Genomic DNA, 27,827 nt, shown 5'->3' on the forward strand with positions numbered 1-27,827 from the left:
CCCTTATACTCAAGTTTCAACATCAATATGCAAATGAAATAATTTGCCATCTGTACATCATCAGTATGGGCGCTAAAAGTAATGTATATCTATGCAACAGTTAATACACACATGTTCCATTCATATTCATTATAATTTTTCAAATCTGCCGTGCAAGTGCAGCTACAATGGGCAGCAAATAATGATAAGAATTAAAACTGTGTACCAAAGTTCTTCAAGATTATGAAAAATATTACTATGAAAATAATAAGGGTAGAAAATTTAGAGAAATATTCTATCGGTGGCCAACATGTGTAATAAAGTCAATAAACAACATATTTTTCATATAAATTAGTGTACGTCTTTATACACAAAAGAGGTGACTTTAACAGGACACCTTACTTGCTGGAAAGGGCAGTTACAGAATAAGAGTAAGCAAATAAAACATTTAGTGCTGCATAAATATACATTAATTTTAGCGCCCTTACTGAAGATGCATGGATGGCAAATTACTTTCTTTGCACATTGATGTTGAAACTTGAGTATAAGGGTAACTATTGAAATGTTTTTATTTTTCATTCCCATTGAAATGACTCTTATTTGTGGTTTTGTCTGTAACTGCCCTTTCCAGCAGGTAAGGTGTCCTATTAAGGTCACCTCTTTTGTGTATAAAAACGTACACTAATTTATATGGAAAACATGTTGTCTATTGACATTATTACACATGCTGGCCACCGGTAGCATATTTCTCTAAATTTTCTACTCTTATTATTTTCATATAATATAAATATATACAATATATATATATGTAATATATAATATATATTATATATCTCTGAATGACCCATACTTGTTTTCTTTGTATCGTCTATCTGGATGTTTTGTTGTCAATTTTTTGTATCACCTGTCTGGATGTTTTCTGTTCTTGTCCCATTTTGTATTTTATATATATATATATATATATATATATATATATATATATATGTGCATACCTACATATATATGTATATATACATGCATATATGGATACAGGACATCAAAAACATGGAGACACAATGAGAAACGAAAACATAAAAACAAAAACATAGAAAACGAACTTTAGGTCTCTTTATTTATATGACATACTTAATACATGCATATCAATGAAAAGTAAGAGGCTGCAATGGGACTGTCTCAAGGAAAGATCTCTTTATGGAAATATTGTGTCAAGAACATAACACAGATGGAACTTTCTACAAGATAACCACTGCAGGCTCTGATATTGCAATTATATACATACATTAACCATTTTGTTACTGTATTTTTTTTTTTGAGGTGCTCTGTGTTTCTTTCAAAGAATTTAGTAAAATAACTTAAGTTATCATTCAGCTAGTGTTAGGAACATAAATTGTGACTAAGGATTGGTGGTAGATTTTAATTCAAATCTTATGAAAACAAGACATTTGTACTCAGAGCCAGAGCCGGTTTCAGCCGGGTTGATAACAAAAGGGTTAAGCATGTCATACAGATAAAAATTATAATCTAGAGCTCATTCCATTGCATAGTTCAGAAATTATGTTGTGTGTGTGCTATGTGTATGCGCATGCATGTGTGTGTGTGTGTGTGTATATATATATATATATATATATATATGTATTTTTTTTTTCTTTTATCTTTTTTATTCATTTGTTTCAGTCATTTGACTGCAGCCAAGCAGGAGGACTGCCTTTGGTCGAACAAATTGACCCCAGAACTTATTCTTTGTAAGCCTAGTACTTATTCTACTGGTCTCTTTGCTAAACCGCTAAATTACAGGGAAGTAAACACACCAGCATTGTCATGTAGATATATATATATACTATATAATATATATATATATCTAAGATATATATATATATATTTATTTAGACAGGGTGATAAATTGAATATTAATTCAATTTAAAACCAAGTGGCCTAGCATATAAAAAAATCTGAAAATTCAGAAAAAATTGTATTACACGTGTATAAGGGATGACCACTGAACATTATTTTTCTTTGTGGTTTGGTCGTTGATGACCTCTTTCTAGCATATTGGATGTCCACCTAGTGGTCATCCCTTATACACGTGTAATATATATATATATATATATATATATATATATATATACACATACATTTATACAGGCTGGGTGAAGTTCAGAGAGGTCCTACCTCTATTAGTAATGAAGAGCCTCCCTTTTGAGTGAAAGGCAGATTGTATGATGGCTGTGTGCAAACAGAAGTGAAACATGGGCTGTGACCACTCAAAGACATGCCTAGGCTTGAAAGAAATGAAGCTAGTATGCTTCGCTGGTTGTGCAACGTCAGTATATGTACAACAGAATGTAAGCATCTTGAGAGAAAAGTTGGGCATAACAGGCACCAGATGTGGTGTGCAAGAGAGATGACTGTGCTGGTATGGTCATGTGATGCATATGGACGAGGACTGTTGTGTAAAGAATTGTCGATCTCTAATTGTGGAGGGAACCAGAAAGACATGGGACAAGGCGGTGAAACATGATCTTCAAACGGAGGTGATGACAAGTGACCAAGACCTTTGGCAATATGGCATGCTTGAGAAGACTCGTAAAGCCAAGTGAAATCGCAGTTGTGGCCATGCTGGTTTCACATAACTGGCATCCATGCCAGTGGCACATAAAACGCACCCATTACACTCTTGCAGTTGTTGGAATTAGGAAGAGCATCCAGCTGCAGAAACCATGGCAAATCAGATAGGAAACTGGTGCAGCTCTCCAGCTTACCAGTTTCAGTCAAACTGTCTAACCCATGCCAGCATGAAAAGCAGATGCTAAATGATGATGATGAATACATATACACACACACATATACATACATATATATGCGTGTGTGTGTGTGTCTATATATGTGTATACATGTGTGTGTGCATGCGTGTGTGTAACTGTATTCCCCATCAAACATTGAATTTTGTTTTTTTTTCATCACTCTCTCTTCCACAGCTATTTTTATTTAACTTGAACTATTCAAAATTGGTATTCAAAGATATAATTCCATCCTCGTTTACTCTGTGGAAAGTATCCATTCTGATGGAGATAATCCATGGTTTCTAAGATTGGTTCAGAGTTATGCAGAGCCTCATAGATAATGTAGGTTGGGCGGAAGCCAAGTTTAATGAACTGCTTTAAGATCTGAAAAAGATAAGAACATTAAACATTGATTAGTTTTCTGGGAATATTTTTTTTTCTTTATTAAGGATTTTTAATTACATTTAACCCCTTAACATTTAAACCAGCTATGTCTGGCCCAAATGTTCTACCTGTTTTATGTTCAAATTGGCCAGATCCAGTCTCTCGCACCTACCCTACAATGTCATTCTAAAAATAAGCAATTATATCTTCAAAATATTGAAGCTACATGATAATACAGAATTAATTTTTTAAAGTGTGGATAAATAAGCATTACATTTGATAAATTAATCTGAATGCTTAAAGGGTTAGAGAATTGATTGACTGATCAATACATATGTATGAGATAAACAGATAGAGATACAGAATTCAAAAGCAAGTTTGCTTGAAAAAATTTTCATTTTAATCTATGATATTTTTCTTTTGTTTTAGTAAATTTCACACAAAAATTATTTTCTAAAAATGATAAAAAGCATATCTATCATGTGACAATAGGAAATCGTTATTTTTTAACTCAATTTTGGAGATATTAGCAGAAAAATGAACAATAAAGAAAAATGAGCCCAAATTACAGCGCTTCATAAAAACACCTCTATGACACATCAACAGATTGCAAACTATGTAGAAATGAACCAAAGCAGTGGTACATCATCATCATCATCATCGTTTAACGTCCGCTTTCCATGCTAGCATGGGTTGGACGACTTGACTGAGGACTGGTGAAACCGGATGGCAACACCAGGCTCCAATCTAAATTTGGCAGAGTTTCTACAGCTGGATGCCCTTCCTAACGCCAACCACTCAGAGAGTGTAGTACACAAATTATTAATCAGTACCAAAGCGTAGGAAGTGCAAACACTCAATATGAAAGTTGTGGTGGTCACAGTCATGCATTTAATGAATGTGACCAACATCATAAGAGACAAATTTAAATTTAAAACAAACCCTGAAAAGGTTTCATGTGATGTTAAAAACTAACTTAAATGAAAAGGTGATGATGTTTTTTTTTACACAACCACCAAAATGTCCAAATGAACAGATAGCCAAATGATATGAATGGGTACTTAATCACCAGAATTGGACTGTGGAACATTCAGAAAACAGTTGTTTTTAATAACAGGATAATGATTCAGATCACAGATGATTGCCCAAATTTTGAGCAATTAATAGATGGTCGTTCATTAACAGTGGACCATTTCTGAAAAACACTAAAACATCTGGTACAAGTAATGATCTGGGCATATTTTTACTAAGGGAAAACAGAATGTAGTCATGTTGTTGAAGGAAAGCTTGATAGTGAAGATTACATAAAGGATATCTTCAAGTGTCATGTTGTGCTGCAAGTAAATGACTGATTTCAAAATTGTGGTGACATTTTTCAGCAAGATAATGCACTAATTCATGTTAGCAAGAATTCAATGGATTTCTTTCATTAACATGGTGTAACACTGTCCCTGATTAACCTCCATCTTCACCAGATTTAAATCCAATTGAAAACATCTGGAGGATAGGCAAAGCCCACATAAAAATCATTATGACTTCAAACAAAACAATAACTCATTCAATCTTTTATTCAAGTGTGGCACACAGATGATGAAATTAAAGGAACGTGCCAAAATCTCGTGGTATCTATATCCAGGAGAGTAACCACTGTAGTTCATCCTAAATATTGAACATAACTTGCATTATTTTTTCTCTCAATTTTCCATTTTGAAAGCTATACTTGCTTTGTTTATTAAATAATTACAAAAATTATATATATATATATATATATATATGTTTATTTTACTTCATGCAAACCTGCTGTTGCACACTGTAGATACAAATATACATATATACTGTGTGTATGTGTGCATGAGCATGTGTTGGTGTCTATGTGCACACATGCATCTTCATCATCATTTAAGGCTTATTTTTCAATGCTAGCAAAGGCTGGACAACAGTGGCTTGTCCTTTGTTCTGGTCCCACATCATCAACAGCAAAAATAATCACCAATCTCTGTTGTGTGTCTCATATATTTTTCATACAATGTCAACAGCAAAATATCCTATCACCTGTAACTTTACAGAATATACTGGCACCATTTATTACACCACTAACACTAGAAATGTTGTCTACCTAAAATTAAAGAATTTCTCTATCCTCTGTCTGTTTCTCTGCACTTCACGCTTCTTCTATTTATTGTTTGCTTGTTTGCATGCTTGTATGTATGCATATCTAACTATACGCGTGTGTGTGCATGTGTGAGAATGTGTGTGTGTGTGTGTAAACATATGCAATTTGGCTGTGTGATAAGAAGTTTGCTTCCCAACCAGGTTCAGTCCCATTGCATGACACCTTGGGCAAGTGTCTTCTATGACATCGAGCTGACTAAAACTTTGTGAGAGGATTTAGTAGACAGAAACTGTAAGAAGCCCATCATATGTATATATGTATATATTTATGTGTGTGTGTGTCTCTGTGTCTGTGTTTGTTTCCCCACCATCACTTGACAACTGATGTTGGTGTGATTACATCCCCCATAACTTAGCAGTTCAGCAAAAGAGATTGATAGAATAAATCCTGGGATTGATTTCTTCGACTAAAAAACCCTTAAAGGCGATGCTGCAGTCACATGACTGAAACAAGTAAATGAATAAAAGAATGATGACATTGTTGTCACTGTAAAGGTTGTTGTTCGATCCAACCTAATTCATCATCACATCTCAAAAAAAACCCACATGATTTGCATGGAGAGTAACAAGCAACTTCTGAAGATATTCCACATTCACATGGATAATTAATGGAAGTGATTGGGTTATGCATGTAGGGGATCTGGAGACACTGATAAGAAATGAACTGAATAGCACTTGAATTATGTTTTGTGTTAATTAGTGAGAAAAGAGATAGAAATTAAGTGAGAAAGTAATATATATTGAGAAGGCAGTGTACACCCCATTGGTATGTGATATTATTGTAGAATACATGCTGAGTTGGTGGAGGCGCAATGGCCCAGTGGTTAGAGCAGCGGACTCGTAGTCATAGGATCGCAGTTTCAATTCCCAGACCGGGTGTTGTGAGTGTTTATTGAGCAAAAACACCTAAAAAGCTCCACGAGGCTCTGGCAGGGGATGGTGGCGAACCCTGCTGTACTCTTTCACCACAACTTTCTCTCATTCTTTCTTCCTGTTGTACCTGTATTTCAAAGGTGTCACGCTGTGTCACGCTGAATCTCCCCAAGAACTACGTTAAGGTACATGCGTCTGTGGAATGCTCAGCCACTTGCACGTTAATTTCACGAGCAGGCTGTTCGGTTGATCGGATCAACTGGAACCCTCGACGTCGTAAGCGACGGAGTGCCAACAACAACAACATGCTGAGTTAAAGGATGATGTAGTCAGTTATATGCTTATTTTACAGTTGCAATACAGGAACAAAGAAAATGAGGCGTTTTGAATACAACATGAAATTCCTGAATTGTTTTTGCTTTTTTTTTCTTTCTATTTGCCAAATGCCAACAGAAACAAAAGAAGCTTGAAGTTTATACAGTCTGTTGCTATAGAATAATATTAACAATTGTATTCACTCCTACAAATCATTGTAACTGCTTTCAGATGACATTTTATGTATATCCATCAAGGAGAAAAATGGGTTATGCATTTACAAAACTACAGTTAATTATTTTTAATAGCTTCATCATCATCATCATTTAATGTCCTGTTTTCCATACTTGCATGGGTTGGATGGTTTGACAAGAGCTGACTATCTGAAGGGCTGTTCAGGCTCCATATCTTTTTTGGCATGGTTTCTACAGCTAGATGCCCTTCCTAATGCCAACCACTATACAGAGTGTGCTTTTATGCAGCACTAGTATGGGTGTTTTTTATGTGGCACCAGCACCTATGTGCCTGCAAGATTCGGGATGCTCAGTTGGAGAGGATTGCAGGGGACAAGCCTGTATGCAAAAGCAACCACACTTTTACTTAGCTTGACATGTCTTTTCAACCACAGCAAACTACCAGGAGTCTCAATCCCGTCATCCCCCCTGTGAATCCCATCTGTAGATCCTTTCTTATCACTTCTTCCCACATCTTCCTGGGTCTACCCCTTCCACATACTCCCTCTAAAATTAGAGACTGGCATCTCTTGATACAACTGTCTTCATTCATATGCATTACATGGCCATTCCAGTGCAATCTTCCCTCTTGCACACTACATCTGATGTCATGCACACCCAGTTTTTCTCTCAAATCACTTACACTCTGTCGTATATGCACACTGACATTACCAATCCAGCGAAGCATACTGGCTTCATTTCTTTCAAGTCTTTGCATATCCTCAGTAGTCACAGCCCATGTCTCACTGCCATGTAGCATAGCTATTTGTACACAGGCATCGTAGAATCTGCTTTTCACTCTGAGGCCCTTCATTACCAACAGAGGTAGCAGCTCTCTGAACTTCATCCAGCCTATTCTTATTCTAGCAGCTATGCTTTTGAAACAATCACCTCCACTACTAACTTGGTTAGTTAATAATAAAAGAACTTTCAGGGTTGCACTTGTTAAGCAAATTAGCTAATCTGAGACTGTACATAGAAACTTGAAGCATTATATTGTAAAAGAGTTACTTTAGCCACTTAAAGGAACACACAAGTTCTGGTCTCTTTAATTTTCATTTATAATGTTTGCTCTCTATTATCCATCAATCCATCCACCTTCTTTGCCTACTATTCCTGGGAGGATCAATAAGAGTAGAGTCATTTAGGAGGCATTTCCTCCATACAGTCCTATCAGAAGTAACTACTGTCTATTATAAGTATCAAAAAGTTTTATTGTATTTCTGTCACCTAGTCACCAATACAATTTAATTTTTTTAAATTTTAGATAAGAATTGTTAACTGGATGGTTGAAGTGAACCATGTAATATTTTTACTCAGTTTCAAAAACATTATTCCACAATACAGATTAACTATGATGGCTAAAATATACTAAAGATCTAAATAATATTAGACAAGAGATAATGATGAACTGATTATTGAAAGATACACTCACTGATATAGGATGAGTTAATACTTTTCACATGCAATTTGCTACAGTAATTGAGTCAATAAGAATGACACATCTGCTCAGCAATGGCCCTCATCAACCTACTGGGATTGTTAATGATGGTGTTCTGGACCTACAAGATGACCTCAGTCATACTAATGATGTCTGACTGTAGATAATGTTTCTTTTTCTTGACCATAGACGACATGTCTCTGCCACAGGCCTCCAGCTCTTTCTTGACCCTGAACACAAAGGGCCATTCAAGGAGCTAGCAGCAGTTTACAGCTAGTGCCACAGCACAGTGTGCCTCTTTTAATTTCCTGTGTCAGATTAGATTCTGCCATGTTGATGCTGTTGATATTTCAGAAGAAGAAATAATGATGTTAAAATTTGGTACATGCTATGTAACATTATGTCAGATTATTTCCCATTTACGGACAGCTAAAGTTATGTTCACAAATACCCAGCAGTGTTGGCCTGCTCAGGAGTATTTGTATGTATATATATATATCTGGTGGCACATAAAAGCTCCCATTACACTCTCAGAGTGGTTGGCATTAAGAAGGGCATCCAGCTGTAGAAAACCATGCTAAATCAGACTGGAATCTGGTGCAGCCTTCCAGCATACCAGCCCAGTCAAACCATCCAACCCATGCCAGCATGGACAACAGACGTTAAATGATGATGATGATGATGATATTGTTAATCATAAAGCTGAAGTGTCTTCAAATCTTAAAAAAAATACTCAATGAGTTTAATAGCAAAGTGTAAAAGCTTTTATTTCAATGGTTTCTTACAACTTGCAAGATGTTTCATCTGGAGTTCCACATAGTTGTACCCTGATTCCTTTGATATTTGATGAATCTTGATACAGCATTGCAAACCTTCAGATGGAAAATCTTGCAATTAAATATATAAAACTACTACAACATTGCCACTACTACAGCCACCATCACCACCACTATCATCATCATCACCATTATCATTGTTTTAATGTCTAATATTCTATGCTCGCATGGGTCAGATGAGATTAGTAAAAGCAAATTTTTTTCACGAGCAATTTCCTACAGGTAAATCCATGATCAGACTGAATGGTCAGATAGTACTCCATGGTGAGAGAAAAGAATGGTTAGATAGTACTTCATAGTGAGGGAAAATGAATACTGGCAGTTCTAACGATCTCTACCAGTGAACAGAAGCTGTGGAAGAGGGAAACCCTAGAAGACATAGGATGAGGTGGTGAAGCATGATCTTCAAATTTTGAGCCCCACAGAGGCAATGACTAGTGACTGAGACCTTTGGTAATATGCCATACATAAGAGAACACCTTTGGTCATGAATGACCATAGGATGCACCTAGAAAGTTCCTCTCCAAGGAACAAATCTTGGCAAGATTGTTTATGGAAGACCAGCAGTTGCCAATGCATACCAGCCTCCCCTCTCCACACCACCAATGTTATCCAAGAGAAAGGCAAAGGCCAATACAGCTTGGCGCCAATGATGTCACAACTCGTTTCTACAGCTGAGTGAACTGGAACAATGTGAAATAAAGTGTTTTGTTCAAGAAAACAACACAGATACACACACACACACACACACACACACATATACATGCAAGTAGGCAAATGGAATGGATGATGATCATTGCTATTGAGTATGGCCGTCTTTTGTTATCCCTTCCTCATTCTTGTTCAGACAAAGTACCTCTCTGTCAAGGATGCTCTCAATGACAAAATGATACACTGATATGACAAGACCATGACACCATCTTCCTGATGCCAACCCCACATTTCAACAGATGATACAATCACATAGATGACCTGTGAATTGCAACTGTTCCCACCTATGTTTCCATGTGTCTGACAAGCTACAAAGCTATGGAAGCAGCTATATATCCTTGTTTACTGACACATACGAAACCATTTGTTTATGGTCCCAAGAAGTTTGAATCTCAACATACATCAGCAAAAAAAAAAACGTCCTAGTTAGACAACTGCATGTGAAGTACTTAGCTGTGAGAAAGCTGTCCTATCTAGCATTTGTCAGCCTTACAAAAATGCATTTGACAAACTTCTGCACTCTGTAATCTGGTTGTCACGGAAACTATCAGTAGACAAATGGCTTATGAAGGTCATGCAAGTTGAGTAGAGGTGCAGTCAGCAAGGTAAGATTTACTAATCTCAGTCCTCAGCCCTCTTCTATTTATCATAGTCTTTCAGGCCATAACAGAGGAGCTTAAAACTGGCTGTCCATGGAAAGTCTCATATGCAGATGATCTAGTTCTTACCTATGAATCTATACTAGAATTAGGGAAGAAATTCCAGACACAGAAGCAAAATCTAGAACCAAAAGGTCTCAAAGCAAACTTTGCAAAGACTAAAGTATTAGTCAGTAGGAAAAAAGACAGGACTGTGCTACTTCCAGGAAAATGGCCAAGCCTAGAAGGCTATCTATAGCTTCTGTTATCAAGGTGACCTAATTAACAATGGAAATGGGTGTTCTAAAAATATAAAAGCCAGGGTGAGAATGAGATGGGGTTGAGGTGGCTATTATCCAAACTAGTAACAAATACATTTTCTGTTTGAATACTGGTGTATAAACATGATACTGCATGGTAGTAAAATAAGGATACTAAATACAGGTGTAAAAAGGCTGAAAAGAAATGCTCTGCTGTATGTAAAATGTTAGTGTGTGTAAATGACAGAACACAAAGGAGCTGAAAGGAAAACTAAGCAGAAGAGGTATCAGATGTAATGTGCAAGAGAAAGGGCTGTGCTTATACAGAAAATGTTATATATATATATATATATATATATGGATAATGACAGTTGGCATAAAGAAGTGTCAAGTTATTAACATGGATACATGACTGATCTCAGGTAGCTGAATCTCATGAAGGAGATGAATTTTTATACTTCTTAAAACTGGTATGACAACTTCTTCCTCTTGGCACACTTTTGCGAAATCACTATTGAAGATTTCCATACTTAAAGTGTTAATCACCATTTTAAACATTCACACATGCATACACACACACACACACACACACATATAAAACTCTTACCTTGTCTCCAGTACCTTCAGCATCTATAGACAAAACACCAAACTTCTTGGGAACATTGTACTTAGAAACAAATGTCTTTACACTGAAGCATTTAACTTGAATAGTTGACTTTCTCCCAACTCCTACACTGTGGTGACTTGAAGCAAGATGGTTCTGCATAGTTCCAAGGTCATCTGTGATAACAAATTCTGAAAACCCATCTCGCTGTCCAATAGCTGCTTCCACATAGGTGACATTCTGATATTTCTTACTTCTAACAAACCTACAAGGACAAAAATTTTCAAAATAAATGTTTTATCGAAAATATACAATTGTTGATAATGCCCACGGGCATATAGCATAATGGTTAACAGCGCAGGCTACTAACCCCAAGATTCTGAGTTCAATTCCAGGCAGTCCTTGAATAAATAATAATAATAATAAAAATCAGCAAAAAATACCTTAAGAATAAGAACCCAGGGTTGGGTTCAAAATTCTACCAGGACACCTGATGAAGGCTGGAGAGTAAATCAGCTGAAATGTTGTGGTAACAACAAACAAGATGAGGACATATCCATCCAATGTAAATAATGTTGATAATGGCGTGTAGTATTTAATTAACAGTTGGTTTTACTTTCCTTCCTATGAAATGGGAGTGTGTAATAAAAATCAAGTAGTGAAGTTCATATGATTGACTTAGATTGGTGCCCTGGTATGGCTGCATGCCATAATTGAAACCATTAAATGTTTTGGTGGCATGAATTAAAATATATCATTTTATCTCATTACAAATCTATTAAGTAAAATATCTTTTGCTTTGAAAGAAAAATATCATAATACAACACAAACTACATGACATTTACACTACTGAACAATTTTGCAAATTTTGTCTTTTCTTGTTTTATTTTTTTCAGTCATTAGACTACAGCCACACTAGAGGTACCACCTTTAATGGTATAGTTAACCACATCAACTCCTTTATTGAGTGGTATTTTAGTGACCTTGAAAGGATGAAAAACAGTTAATCTATGCAGGAATTGAACTCAGAATAACTCACAATCCTGTACAGATGATACCACTTTTCATTACTTACTAATATCCAACACCCAAGGATCATCGACATACACCCTACATACGTTGTGCCAAACCGGTAATGATTCCATGAACAGAGACCTCAAAAACATCTTTAAATGTGGTCCCTTCAACAGCACATATCAACAAAGTAATATTGTATCCACAGTCCATAAACATGACAAACATGCAACAGGAACCCTCACAATCACTGAGGATTTCTTGCGGTGATTTTAGATCCCCAATATAGCAAACACAGTATCATAAGGACCAACCTTTTGAGAACCAGAAAATACCACATCCCTGCCAAAACTACTAACCCTTTACAAAACCCAAGTGAAACTTAGAATAATGTACTTTTCCCACATCTGGAAACATGCTGCTCGTAAAAAGTAAAAGGCCATCAAACTGATTGATACAAAGTCACTCAAACCCACTCCAAATTCTGGCTTATAGACATGCTGTCTCTTCTTTTTGTCTTTCCTACTACCAAAACAATGGCTTTTGTTCATTCTTCAGAGCTAACTACTTGTGCCCCTCCATCCAGGTCCAACTGACTCATTTGCTTCTCCATCTTTCATTATTTATATTGTGCTACAACCAAATTACCAGTATACCAAATTGTTCTTCTTTAGAATCCCTCCTCAAGAATTTTCTCCTTGCCTATATTTTTGTTGTCAACTTACAACTATTCATGAGGAACATTTGCCACATCAATCTCGTGCCTCAGAGGATCAGCAACAGCCATAAGCAAAGCTCCTTCCTCCAAATTAAAATTAGGAGAAGGCACAAATAATCAAATATCACATATTTCCCCAATACTCTAATAATTCTTTCACTAGCCATTTTCCATGGATTTTCAGTGGTACCTAAGACATAAAATTCACATCTTTGCTAAGGAATGCCTCTTTACTACTACAGAGTATCTCTAGATTCATTTCCTATAGTTCTACAGCAGTAAATTTCATAAAAATTTCAAGTAGCTTGCTTACCAACCACATGGTTCTGGGTTCAGTCCCACTGTGTGGCACCTTGGGCAAGTGTCTTCTACTATAGCCTTGGGCCGACCAAAGCCTTGTGAGAGGATTTGGTAGATGGAAACTGAAAGAAGCCCATCGTATATCATCATCATCATCATCGTTTAACGTCCGCTTTCCATGCTAGCATGGGTTGGACGATTTGACTGAGGACTGGTGAAACCGGATGGCACGTGCCCCTGGACTGGCTCTTGTGCGGGTGGCACATAAGATGTACCATCCTGAGCGTGACCGTTGCCAGTACCGCCTGACTGGCCTTGTAGGGTATTCGAGCGAGATCGTTGCCAGTGCCCCTGGACTGGCTCTTGTGCGGGTGGCACATAAAAGACACCATTTCGAGCGTGGCCGTTTTCGTGCGGGTGACACGTAAAAGCACCCACTACACTCTCTGAGTGGTTGGCGTTAGGAAGGGCATCCAGCAGTAGAAACTCTGCCAAATTAGATTGGAGCCTGGTGTAGCCATCCGGTTGCACCAGTCCTCAGTCAAATCGTCCAACCCATGCTAGCATGGAAAGCGGACGTTAAACGATGATGATGATGATGATGATGATATATATATCTTAATATATAAATCTGAAGTTGTGTGTTTGTGTGAAGCCTTTTTGAAAGTTTATAGAAATCCACATTTTCCACTTTTTCGTAAAAGTTTTTACATCAATGGAATTTTCTCGATGTGAACTTTCCAGTGCAGTAATTAGATTTTTAAAATTCTGTTTACTTTGTGTGATTTAAGGGAGATTTGGCTGTCATTTCTAGGAACTTTTATATTTCATCCCTTCTACCTGGAACGCAATTCTTACACACGCGCTCAACATAAAAATATAGAGAGTGGGAGAGGGAGAGAGAGAGAAAGTGATACATACAACGTCATAGTTTAAACTTTCATCTCAGTATTCTTTACCTATTTTTCATAACATAGATACGTAAAAACACACACAACCACACATACATGACCTGTGACAACAACATACACATTGCTCTCAATCTCTATTCATTTCTCCCCCTCTTCCTCTCTCGCTCTCTCAAACGTATACACGTGCAAGTAAACACAATCATTCACATTGTGGTATATTTACAAAACATTGATGGCATAACTACAGAGGTGTATCCCCCAACTTTGGAAGGTCATAACTTTCATAAAAATGAGTATTTTTTAATGAAATTTTCTATGCATATATTATTTATTATGTAGATTCCAAATATACAAAAATTTTCGGTGAAAGTGTTTTGGAAGGGGGTGGGGTACAATATTCGGAAATTCCACTTAAATTCCTCTTAACTTCCAGGAAAATGAATATTTTTTTCATGAAATTTTGTACAAATGTACCTTGATGTATGTACATTTCAAGCATGTAGGAATTTTGAAGGAAACAACTGCAGGTTATTTTTTGAGAAGTGTTCCCCACTCGGTGGTGTTTCGGAGCAAGTCGTCCATATTTGTTTCATTTTTCTCTATTATGTGCTTATGTGCATCCTTAGATTTCTAATGAAGTAATAGGCAGTGAAGAGAAGCTGTCATAAGAAAACTTTTAACTACCCCTATTCCTTTCTCTCCCCCTCTCTACCTTTTCCTCTCTCGCTCTCTCAAAAGCATACACGTGCAAGTACACAATCATTCAGTAAAATATAACTCATGTTTGTCGATGTTTTGTAAATTTACCACGATTTTCACTAGGGTGTTAGGGTTAGGGTTTTAGGGTCAGGGTTAGGGTTTAGGATTAGTGTTAGGGTTAGTGTTAGGATTAGGTTTAGGATTAGGGTTGGGTAATCGTGCGGGTGTTAATCTGAAAAATTACAGATATGTGAAAAGTACCGACCCTGCCATCTATTATAACTTTTGTTGTTCTGTTTAATATATACATAGATTATGCCTCCAAAGAAGAGAGTTTGCTGGGGAAAGACAGCAACTGGTTTAAAATGACAGCTACAGACTGCAGCAATTCACCACATTCCAGTAGCTACTGTGAACATAATGCAAAATGGTGCATCAACACCTTCTGTCCAATCTGATAGAATTCAGGCAAAACTGTTTAGCAACAGATCGCCAGCAATTGCTTCATCGTAAATTGCCATCCTAGCTCCTGTGAAAAAGGGATTACCCTGCTATGTATAATCAGGGCAGCGCAAAAAGTTGTTTTGCACAAGCATTTCTATAGCCAATTACACGGATGAAATTTACGCATGCTTAATAATTTTACGCAAAACAGCCTTCAGACTTTCCCTATTAATTTCATTGTCTTTTGAATTATGAACATATTTACATCATAAGGGTTTTTTCGTTCTAAGGCTTTCTTTTTTAGTTGATTTTCAGCTAAATAAGTCACACCCGGACAAGGTCGGGTTATACTGCTAGTATATATAAATATATATATATATATATATATATATATATATATATATATATATATATATATATATATATATAGGTATGTGTATTTGTGTCTGTGTTTGTCCCCCCACCATCGCTTGACAACCGATGCTGGTGTATTTACGTCCCAGTAACTTAGCGGTTCGGCAAAAAGAGACAAATAAGTACTAGGTTTACAAAGAATAAGTACTGGGGTCAATTTTCTCAACTAAAGGCGGTGCTCCAGCATGGCCACAGTCAAATGACTGAAACAAGTAAAAGAGTAAACGAGAGAGAGTATCCATTTCTACACCATCAGGAACTGTATGGATCTACATGGCATCCAGGAAAAAAACTTCCAAAGATTGATATTTAAGGAAGTCAATCCTATCAAAAATTATATATGCACTCTTTCTCTCTCTCAACAGAAATTTATCTTAAAATTCATCAATATGAAACTATAAGAATAATCATAAAAGGTGAATGCTTACAAATGCCTTTATGTCAACCCATGATAGAGCCCCATCAGTTCTCATCTATTTTAAAGTGCTTATATTTAAATCAAAAACTTCCATTATAATATAATACTTAGTAAGAATATTTTGTTAAGCACTTTACCAAACATCAGCTTCATAAGGAAAAGTTAGTTGTTTTACTAAAACCCTCTAAATTCTTGATTATTTTCAAAAGTAATTGAAATATACAAGTAAATTTTAAAACTTTAAATGTAAGGAAATAAAAATCTCAAAATCACTATGAGAGCAATTGGATAATAACTAACACTTTCTAGTCATAACTACCCCATTTTTTTTAGGTCTGTATAGGAAATTGTTAAATGTGGGCAAAATTTTGGAATAGAAATCCCTCGAATTCTCATAGCTCATGGAGAAGAAAAGAATATGGCAATGATTGTGACAGGAGGTGGGGAGAGGGGCAAAATTTTTTTTAAAACATTGAAATTTTAGGGAAAATTTTTTTAATGTGGAAAGAAAAATAGTGAGCATGCACATATACATACTGACACGCATCACAATTTTTTTCAACATTTCAAGTTTCATCTTGCGATATGTGTCAGTATATGTGTACGAGCCCACCAATTTCTTTTTCATGTTAAATTTCAATATAATCGTAATCTACACATTCCAAAAGGTTATTTGTAGAAAATCTGGCCAAGGTAAAGAATACGCACACCCAGTGTTCAGGGTTAAATTTTAGAGTTAGGGGTTAGGGGTTTAAGGTTAGGGGTTAGGGTTACACTGAAAATGGATGGTGTATGTATTTTTTGCCTCTGCCAAAAATTTCATTAAGGAATACCAGTTATTCTGAAAGTCACAAGAAAACAAAGCCGACTCGTCTGAATTTTCTGAAACTCTTTTCTCCACCTATGGAAAAATATTTTCACAACAAATTCCAATATAACTGGAACCTACACTATCTAAATCGTATTTGTAGAAAATTTTATTTAAAAATATCCATTTTTCTGGAAGTTATAAAGAAACGCAGTCAGGAGGTGCAGTGTCAAAGGTATTTGTAAGTCAACCAAGAACACACAAAAACTGTTAATTTCACTTCAACATCTAATTTTCATTTGTGTCAAAATATTTTTGTTGCTTTGAAACCACAGCCTGTTCACTGACAAAACTTGGCGCTAGGCAAGTACATCTCCATAATTTATAAAAAAACGTTTACTCATCAGTTGTTCACTCATATCTTGATATATGGATGTGGCTACTGTCAGGCCTACAACTAATAAATAATGACTGAGTTTTAGTAATGCTCTAGAAAAAATATACTATTCAACAATACAAAGTTAAAACACTGGATACAGCAGCGTTTCTCAATCGGGGTTCTCCGGAACCCTAAGGTTCCACTAAAGGTTTGTAGTGGGCTTAATGTGAGATACCAATTCATGTCAATATAATGTAGCCCACTACTAAATATAGTGTGTAGATGTAATGCTTGAAGGTTCTCAAGTCAGAGTAACCAGTGAACATTGAAGAATCAACACCAAGAAGGAAGAAATATTATTTACATATATTTATTCACTTGCCCAACAGGTAGTTAAAAAGGCAGTAGTAATTGTAGTGATAGTGTAGAAAAAGGTTAGCTTGATGGTTAGTAATTGGTAGTGTGCAGAAGTTGTCTGTCAGTAGAGAGTGAAAGAGTAAAGAATGCATGGTGCTGAATAGAAAGGAAGAAAGGATAAAGGTGGCATCGTCTTTCTTGCAGCGGAAAGCTTCTGTTCATATGTGGAGCTGAAGGTGAAAGGGAAGTGTTGCGCTTGGTCATGGCTGATACAGAAGAGCATGTTGTTCCTTGGTCTGCTGACACAAAAAAGAGGAAGAGATAGGAAGTGTTCTCTGTTATAAAGACTATGGACAGTAATGTAGGTCAAATCCTAAACAAAGGACTGACCGTTTCCTTGACCAGCACAGGTCCTAGGGGGTCGAGTGTTACTTCATCAATCATCTGGTGTGGAGAGGATTTCCCACATGTTTTGACAAGCAACAAGCAGGTGGATTTGGTTTCAAATCTCAAGCTAGATCCCTAAACTACTCACCCGCTAAAGAGTTCCTAAAAAAAGAAACATAAACAATCTAGGGAAAAGAATGCATTCATACAAAAATGCATTTTAGGACAAGATGGAAATAACGTTCAATTGTGAAAAGTATTTTGTTGTTGGTAAATGTGAAGCAAGGCTGAGAAAAACTGTTCATATCAGGAGAGAGAATCCTGAGAATGTATATGGGACGGGTATCTATTCGTGTGAGTCCGAACAGCGGTGTCGCTTTGCTTGCACAGGATGCAGAATATGCCAATCGGTGTGCAACTGAGGCAGAATGAACATGCATGCGCATGAGTGCTGAATGTGCTAGTTGTTGTGTGAGTGAGCATGCAAGGGTGTATACATGAGTGTGAGAGAAAGTCCTGTAGCTCTGAAATAAGCTGAGGCGAGTGAGTGAGTGTGTGCATTCTCTTTCCATGGATATCAGCAAAAGTTTTCTTGCAGGATTGCATTTAGTGTGAAAATGCCAAGAAGGGGTGCAGAAGTGAAATGTGCCTGACATTGTTGTTATAGGCATTTTCTAAGATTAGCCAGAATGATGATAGTGTGGCATGCTGGCACGTTGTGTAGGACAGGCAATTTTTTCTATTAACTTCGTAACCAACCTGGGGTTGAACAGAGGTAAGTTGTGTCTGACAAGGGCGCAGAGAGCATGAGCTGGCATCCGACATATAGAGTTGGGAAAAAGAGCTGAGTGGGTGCAGACATGAGAAAATGACTCTAAAGGTACTATGGGTGCAGCCATGCAAGTTTGTGTGTGAATATTGAAAAAAATTTCGTTTTGTTTTACAAACAAAATACAGAGCAGTGCATAAGTAGGCCAGCATGCAAAGAAAGAAATTGCAGACATTCAAAAGAGAACATTTAACAGAAACCATGTAATAAAAACAGGTGAGCAATGCGTGTGCATGAAATATGCAATGCCAGTGGCCAACAAGAAAAAAATATTATAAAAATATAGAACATTCAAAAACATATGCATATAAATTTAGTTGTTTTAGTAAAACAAGGCGTTGCAGAATTAAATGTTATGTGTAAACAAATGAAGGTGTGCAGAGCAAACAAAACAGAATGAAAATGACAAACTCAGCTAGAAAATGTCCTTAGTCCTAAAAAGCTAAAAAGTAGGCATTTGGAATGCAAAACTATGTGCATGCATAGAAAGTTCAAGTCTATGTACAAAGTTCGTGTGGCATACTGGTTAAATGCAGACTGCATTCAAAAAGTCTGTGACTATGGATAACATTGCACGTGCAGGCTTCCATATTTTCATCCAGGTAGTTTTTGGTCGGATGGTTGTCAAAATGATGTGTTCTTTGATTGTAGATGTTTCTGTGCAACGTAGTAGAGTGCATTCTATGGCAAGTCAAAAGTGCATGATGGGTGTCCATTGTGTTAGTGAGTTCTTTTCCTTCAAGTTGTATGACAGTCGAAACGGAACTGTGTATAGTGAAAGTTGTTATTGATGTCTTCAGTGTGATGAGCATGATGTGAAGGCTGTTATTCCTGAGCTCAGGTCACCAGAATGTAGTGATGAAATGGAAAATTTAACCGCAGAACAAAAGATTGTCATTTTCCAAATGCAATTAAGTTGGTAAAGTAGAGGTAATCGTGTATTAGAACATCAGGAAGCAATACATGGCAAAGGCTGTTAGACAAAGGCTGCAGATCTTTTAGCTCAGGGTCACCAATTGTAGCGGGCTTAATGTAAGATGCCAATTAACTTCAATATGATGTAGCCCACTACTAAATGTAGCATGTAGATGTAACGCTTGAAGGTTCTTGTGTCGGAGTAACCAGTGAACATCGAAGAATCAACACCAGGAAGGAAGAAATATTATTTACATACATTTATTTGTTTGCCCAACAGGTAGTTAAAAAGGCAGTAGTAATAGTGTAGAAAAAGGTTAGCTTGATGGTTAGTAGTTGGTAGTATGCAGAAGTTGTCTGTCAGGAGAGAGTGAAAGAATAAAGAATGCACAGCGCTAACTAGAATGGAAGAAAGGATAAAGGTGGCATCGTCTTTCTTGCAGCCGAAAGCTTCTGTTCATACATCAAGCTAAGGGTGAAAGGGAAGTGTTGCTTTTCGTCATGGCTGATGCAGAAGAGCATGTTGCTCTTTGGTCTGCTGACACAAAAAAGAGGAAGAGATAGGAAGTGTTCTCTGTTATAAAGACTATGGACAGTAATGTAGGTCAAATCCTAAACAAAGGACTGACCGTTTCCTTGACCAGCACAGGTCTTCACCGATAATGGTGTTTACATACCGAAGGGCTTGGTAAAAATTATTAATTATTAATTTATTAATAAATTAATAAATTGATAATCCTTTACCCTTTTATTTGTAATAATTATATATATATATATATATATATATATATATATATATATATATATATCATCATCATCATCATCATCATCATCATCGTTTAACGTCCGCTTTCCATGCTAGCATGGGTTGGACGATTTGACTGAGGACTGGTGAAACCGGATGGCAACACCAGGCTCCAATCTAATTTGGCAGAGTTTCTACAGCTGGATGCCCTTCCTAACGCCAGTAATATATATATATTACTGGTGAAGGTATGTTTATAGGGTTACTCTGAGTTTCTCGCCACTAAGTGTATCTTTATGGCATATCATCAGACCCTAAAACTTGTTGACCTATGACCTCTTTAAAGTATGGAGGGGGGAACCTCACCAGTAATAAATACAAACTGCTGTACTTCTTAGAGTGTGCTTCTTCTCCGTTTTTATGTTTTCTAAAAAAAAAACGACGGCGAAAGTAAAGAATACGTACACCTAGTGTTTAGGGTTAGGGTTAGGGTTAGAGTTTTTGTTACACCGTAAACAGGTGGTGTACATATTCTTTACTTCCACCAAAAGACCTATAGATATTTTTAACTAGCTTGAAAGTCACCCCATTGGGCAGCTTTTAAGCTAGTTCCTATAGAAGGCACATCATTGGGCCTTGAGCCCAATAATGACACTTCATGCATTGAGTACATATTAAATTTTATTAAACTTGACCAATATTTTTCAAGCAATGAACAATTGTCATCAAAACACTGATATAACATGTTGACTTCAAACTTATTAAAAAACTTCATGATAGAGGACTTTTTTTGTCTTCCCGTTTGGGGGGAGTCAGTACAATTATTTTTCTGTCTAAACTTTTTCTTTCTCTCTCTCTCTTTCTGTTGATTGTTTTCAACCATCACAATCACCAGTACCACCACAACTGCCATACACACACCATTCAGACTTCTGATGCCACCAACATCAACACCTTTGACATCGCCACCTTCCCCTCCACCACCATCACCACTATCTTTCACATCCCTTACTATCACCGTCATGCTTGACTGCCTCAGCTCCTACCACCACCACCATCATCACCGTTGCCTCTACCTCTATCACAACTACAGCTCATACTATTACTATCACCCCATTATTATCACAACCATCAATCTACTACCACTCTCACCGTCTCTATGCCTACTATTACTCTAACCCCAGTAAGAGGAGTAGAAGTGTCACTGAATAGTGAGAAAGGAAGTCAAAGTGTGACACACTGACACAGAAATTCGTTATGGCATTTATTATTATAGATTGAGGGATAAAAACTTCTTTTTAGTTGCTTGACACACTTTAGTAATTCATTTTGTTTACTTATTTTAGTCGATTTGTATATACCTTTTCTTAACAGGCCTTTCTATATATTTTGTATTTTTATGTGGATATATATTTTTTGGTATTATTTGATCCTTTCACCCGCACGATTTTCACAAAGAAAAAAAAAAACTCAGTTTTTTTGCATGGAATCAAGTACCCTGACCTCCTAATATGCTGCAAACTCCTTATTTTTGTTTGGAAAAAAGGAGGGGTGGGAACCGAACCCCCCATCCCGGAATCATTAGAAATTTTTTTTTCCCGTTGAATGAATTCCGGTGACCTCCTAATATGCTACAAAACCTTTTTGGGGTCTGGAAAACGGGGTGGAGTGGAATCCTCGGAAATTTCACCCCAACCCCCATTTTCAAATATTTTTTGCTATTTCTTTCTTTACCCATAATTTTAGATAACATTTTGCAGAAATACGTTTTCAAGAGAATGTTGATTACATTAGATTGAAAATTCAAAGAAGTTTAAAATAAATAAGTGAAAATGCAGAGGTTATAGAAGTTAGTGGTAACGAAGTGTGTGGAGAGATTACAAACGATAAACTCATCTAAAAAAAACACGCTAGAGTTTTTGCATGTATGTGTGAAACAAAATAAAAGTATAATATTAAAACAAAATATCTTTTTCCTATCTCTTAAAATCACTGGATATAATATATATAATAATCCCAGATTGCGGAATAGACTTGAAAAACTAACTCACTCTCTCTCTCTCCCCACACAAAAATGAAACTCATTTCGGCACCAAAAACTGCAAAGGGAAAATTCTTTGGTTTTTCAAAACTATTTTGCAATCTGGGATTATTTTAAGAAGTAGGAAAAATATATTAGGACTGATAGAATAAGTACCAGGCATATCAAAATTTTTTAAAAAGTAATAAATCAACCTCATTGCTTTTTTTAAAATTTTGATATGCCTGGTACTTATTCTATCAAACCAATAAGTTATGGGGATGTAAATAAATGAACACCAGTTGTCAAGCAGTGGTGAGGGAGAAACATAGACACAGAAACACACATACACTTACATATATACATATATATATATATATATATATATATATATATACAATGGATTACTTTCAGATTCTGTCTACCAAATCCACTCACAAGGCTTTGGTTGGTCTGAGGCTATAGCAGAAGACACATGTCAAGTTACCACACAAATTGAACTGAACCCAGGATCATGTGCTTTGGAACCAAGTTTCTTACCACACAGCCACACCTGCACCTATATATATATATATATATATATATATATATATATATATACATGCATAAATATATGTATGTTTGTATATATGTCTATATATATGTGTACATATTACATAGACATCTTTATATATACATATATAATATAAATAATATATATATATATATATATATATATATATATATATATATATATGCATATATACATATATATATGTACATACTTACATATATATGTATATATATATATACATATATGGGTACAGGACATCACAAAACATAAACAACATGAAATAAGAAAACAAATGAAGTACGATATAGGAAAACAACATGAAATGCGAAGACGAACATTTTTTGCGAACAAGAGAAACAAATGGAAAACAAGACAAGTAACATAAAAAACACGACTCTTCGTCAGTTGTTGGCTGATTATCTACTCCACATTTCATACAATTCACGACAATATGTGCCCTTGAGAAAACAGTTGCTCCCACAAACAAAATAAAATTTGGGATTTGTGGAGGGTCAAAGTTGGTAACAAAAACAGAACAGTGAAAACCAGAAGTGAGAGCTGCTAGGCCATACAAAGTATATATACATATACATGAATATATATACATGTATAATATACATCTATATAAAAAGTGATAAGAAATGGAGCAAAAATAACAGTTAGAAGTAGATCATTAGTGTTTTAAAGTCATTTAATAATGATGAGAGTATGTTATACATCTATATATATACATATGTGTAGATGTATACACATATATATGTATACACCTGCACCTATATATATATATATATATATATATATATATATATATATATATATATGCATAAATATATGTATGTTTGTATATATGTCTATATATATGTGTACATATTACATAGACATCTTTATATATACATATATAATATAAATAATATATATATATATATATATATATATATGCATATATACATATATATATGTACATACTTACATATATATGTATATATATATATACATATATGGGTACAGGACATCACAAAACATAAACAACACGAAATAAGAAAACAAATGAAGTACGATATAGGAAAACAACATGAAATGCGAAGACGAACATTTTTTGCGAACAAGAGAACCAAATGGAAAACAAGACAAGTAACATAAAAAACACGACTCTTCGTCAGTTGTTGGCTGATTATCTACTCCACATTTCATGCAATTCACGACAATATGTGCCCTTGAGAAAACAGTTGCTCCCACAAACAAAATAAAATTTGGGATTTGTGGAGGGTCAAAGTTGGTAACAAAAACAGAACAGTGAAAACCAGAAGTGAGAGCTGCTAGGCCATACAAAGTATATATACATATACATGAATATATATACATGTATAATATACATCTATATAAAAAGTGATAAGAAATGGAGCAAAAATAACAGTTAGAAGTAGATCATTAGTGTTTTAAAGTCATTTAATAATGATGAGAGTATGTTATACATCTATATATATACATATGTGTAGATGTATACACATATATATGTATACACCTGCACCTATATATATATATATATATATATATATATATATATATATATATGCATAAATATATGTATGTTTGTATATATGTCTATATATATGTGTACATATTACATAGACATCTTTATATATACATATATAATATAAATAATATATATATATATATATATATATATATGCATATATACATATATATATGTACATACTTACATATATATGTATATATATATATACATATATGGGTACAGGACATCACAAAACATAAACAACACGAAATAAGAAAACAAATGAAGTACGATATAGGAAAACAACATGAAATGCGAAGACGAACATTTTTTGCGAACAAGAGAACCAAATGGAAAACAAGACAAGTAACATAAAAAACACGACTCTTCGTCAGTTGTTGGCTGATTATCTACTCCACATTTCATGCAATTCACGACAATATGTGCCCTTGAGAAAACAGTTGCTCCCACAAACAAAATAAAATTTGGGATTTGTGGAGGGTCAAAGTTGGTAACAAAAACAGAACAGTGAAAACCAGAAGTGAGAGCTGCTAGGCCATACAAAGTATATATACATATACATGAATATATATACATGTATAATATACATCTATATAAAAAGTGATAAGAAATGGAGCAAAAATAACAGTTAGAAGTAGATCATTAGTGTTTTAAAGTCATTTAATAATGATGAGAGTATGTTATACATCTATATATATACATATGTGTAGATGTATACACATATATATGTATATATATATATATAGATAGATAGTTAGGTAGGTAGATAGTGTAAGATATAAGAGATTGCTCTGGGCTCGCATTAGACAAGAAATTGAAAGTTTGTTTGGCCCATGACGCATCATGGACCCTAAGTAAGGCATGTGTAAAATTTGAATGAAATCGGTTTCGTAGTTCTCGAGTTTTAGGGATTCACACAGACAGACAGATACACATTCTCAATTTTATATATATAGATTCCTCTTAGGACATGGTAATGTTTGTATATGATGAAATGTATGGAAGCGTGGTGTTATATAAAGTCGTTGACAGGAATTTGATGTTTGTTCTCTAATCAATATCACCATCATCATCATCGTCGTCATCGTTTAACGTCCGCTTTCCATGCCAGCATGGGTTGGACGATTTGACTGAGGACTGGTAAACCCGGATGGCTACACCAGGCTCCAATCTGATTTGGCTGAGTTTCTACAGCTGGATGCCCTTCCTAACGCCAACCACTCCGAGAGTGTAGTGGGTGCTTTTACGTGCCACCGGCACGAAGGCCAGTCAGGCGGTACTGGCAACGGCCACGCTCAAAACGGTGTATTTTACGTGCCACCTGCACAGGAGCCAGTCCAGCGGCACTGACAACGATCTCGTTCGAATGTCTTTACACGTGCCAGGAAGGCGACACTAGGCACAGGGGCCATCACGATTTCGCTTTCGCTTGCCCCAACAAGGTCTTCGCAACCCATACCACGAAAAGAAGAATTTTCTTTTCGTGGTATGGGTGTTAACTGCCCTTTCTAGCATGTGAGAAATCCACCGTGGATTTCTCTCAGTGTAGTGTTTTCTCTACTAATATTTCATGACGAACATAACCTAACATGTTGTGGTTGAGGGGTTTTTTGGAATTAAGAAAGGTATGTAAAAATTAGATTTTTGCACACACACATACAACAATATGACATTAAAAATCTTCTTCTTATTTTTTGATAATTCGTATTTAGAAAGTTGATCCTCGATTTGGCTGTTGTTTCTAGCTTGTCAGATTTCCGGTTAGGGCGTACTTAAAAAGATTTTGAAAAAACCCCAAAACACGTTTTCATTCTTTGTCCCTCAGGCAAAGAAAAAGGGTGTGTGGTAAATTTCACTTCCTGTCATAGGGGTGTTTATTTTTTTATTTTTTGAAAGATTGAAATTTTACGAAATTTTTTTTTTTTTTTAGAATCATAATCTCCGTATTTGGGACTCGAAACATGATCCTTACCTCCGCTATATATATATATATAGGCGATAATCGATTGTATGCCTATATATATATATATATATATGATATTTACCATGTGAACAACTATGAAAAAAATGAGAAAGATATAGCATACATTTTTTTTTTTTTTGTACATGGGTTCCTGGAGACATGTAATTTATTTTAAGAATTACGCAAGAGTAAAAAGGTTGAGAAGCACTGATGTACAGTAATGCGCATTATAAAATATCTTTCAAAAAAAGAAAAAGAAAATCATTTGGTTATAACCTGCGAGTGTTGCTTTTGGCTAAATCCATCTGAGAAGGCACTGGTTCGACAAGGATAGCATTCCAGCCGAGTTGAATCAAATTGAAAGAGTTACTAGAAATAAGACCATCGTTGGCGCCGATGTCAATAACGAGACGATTCTGCTTAAAGTTTGAAGTTTGTATACGGCGATAGACGAACCCAAATTCGCCGGCATTTGACATATCAACACCTAAGAATGTTAACTTTGGCATATCATCTTGCTCGTTTTTCGGGTAACTAATTAAAAATACCCGTTCAACTGTTTCTTCAAGCAATTTTGAAAGGCCTCCATCCTTGCCAGCTTCGAGTAATGATTTTATTGATGGGTTTGTTGATATTTTATCAATAAATCCTCCGTTTGTATTGCTGAAAGACGTCAGAGCTCCTTTGATCATGAAATATGCATAGAATAAAGCACAATTGAATAGTATAAGTTCGGCTACTAAGAAGGTCACGATGAAATATCGAAACACAACAGAAATCTGACGATACATTGTGTCGCCGAATTAACAGGACATTGATCAAAGTAAATAAACAAACAATCCAGATTGTGAAAGCGAAACGAAATTCTCCATCTCAATAATAGACCAATCTTCAAGTATGATATTGATTATTCTGCAAACTTATTAAAAGTAATTATATATAATTTAAAATACATCAATATACAATTTTATTTTAAATAATTTTTATGAGGTAAGCATTGCTATTAATACTTTTGTGTAGTTGGATAGGAATAATTGTATGCTTAAAAATTAGGAATTGAATACGTTTTGTGAGCTTCTTTCCGCTCTACTCGCCGACTCGAAGTAATCAACATTGTCGCATAATGTATGTACAATTTTATTTAAAATAATTTTTATGAGGTAAGTGTAGCAAGACATGATAAATTTATT

At 35.5% G+C, this 27,827-nt stretch overlaps 1 protein-coding gene across 1 annotated transcript; it reads right to left on the bottom strand.

Annotated features, from left to right (window-relative positions):
• Positions 1–1,068: 1,068 nt before the first annotated feature.
• LOC106873814 (uncharacterized) lies at positions 1,069–27,827 on the bottom strand. Its single transcript, XM_014921326.3, has 3 exons — positions 26,914–27,827; positions 11,230–11,491; positions 1,069–3,143 (listed from the first exon to the last, which is right to left on the bottom strand). Exons 1-3 carry the CDS (start codon positions 27,426–27,428, stop codon positions 2,979–2,981), a joined length of 942 nt encoding a protein of 313 aa, XP_014776812.1. The 5' UTR covers positions 27,429–27,827; the 3' UTR covers positions 1,069–2,978.

Source organism: Octopus bimaculoides, chromosome 6 (assembly GCF_046866305.1).
Source record: "Octopus bimaculoides isolate indiv1 chromosome 6, ASM4686630v1, whole genome shotgun sequence".
Taxonomy (NCBI): domain Eukaryota; kingdom Metazoa; phylum Mollusca; class Cephalopoda; order Octopoda; family Octopodidae; genus Octopus; species Octopus bimaculoides.

What these genes read in the sequence shown, in the direction of transcription:
- LOC106873814 (XM_014921326.3), bottom strand. Translation starts at nt 27,428, where the DNA reads ATGTATCGTCAGATTTCTGTTGTGTTTCGATATTTCATCGTGACCTTC. An exon ending in GCCAAAAGCAACACTCGCAG is followed by an intron (nt 11,492 to 26,913) that starts GTTATAACCAAA and finishes TTGTCCTTGTAG; the next exon opens with GTTTGTTAGAAGTAAGAAAT. An exon ending in CTGAAGGTACTGGAGACAAG is followed by an intron (nt 3,144 to 11,229) that starts GTAAGAGTTTTA and finishes TATCTTTTTCAG; the next exon opens with ATCTTAAAGCAGTTCATTAA.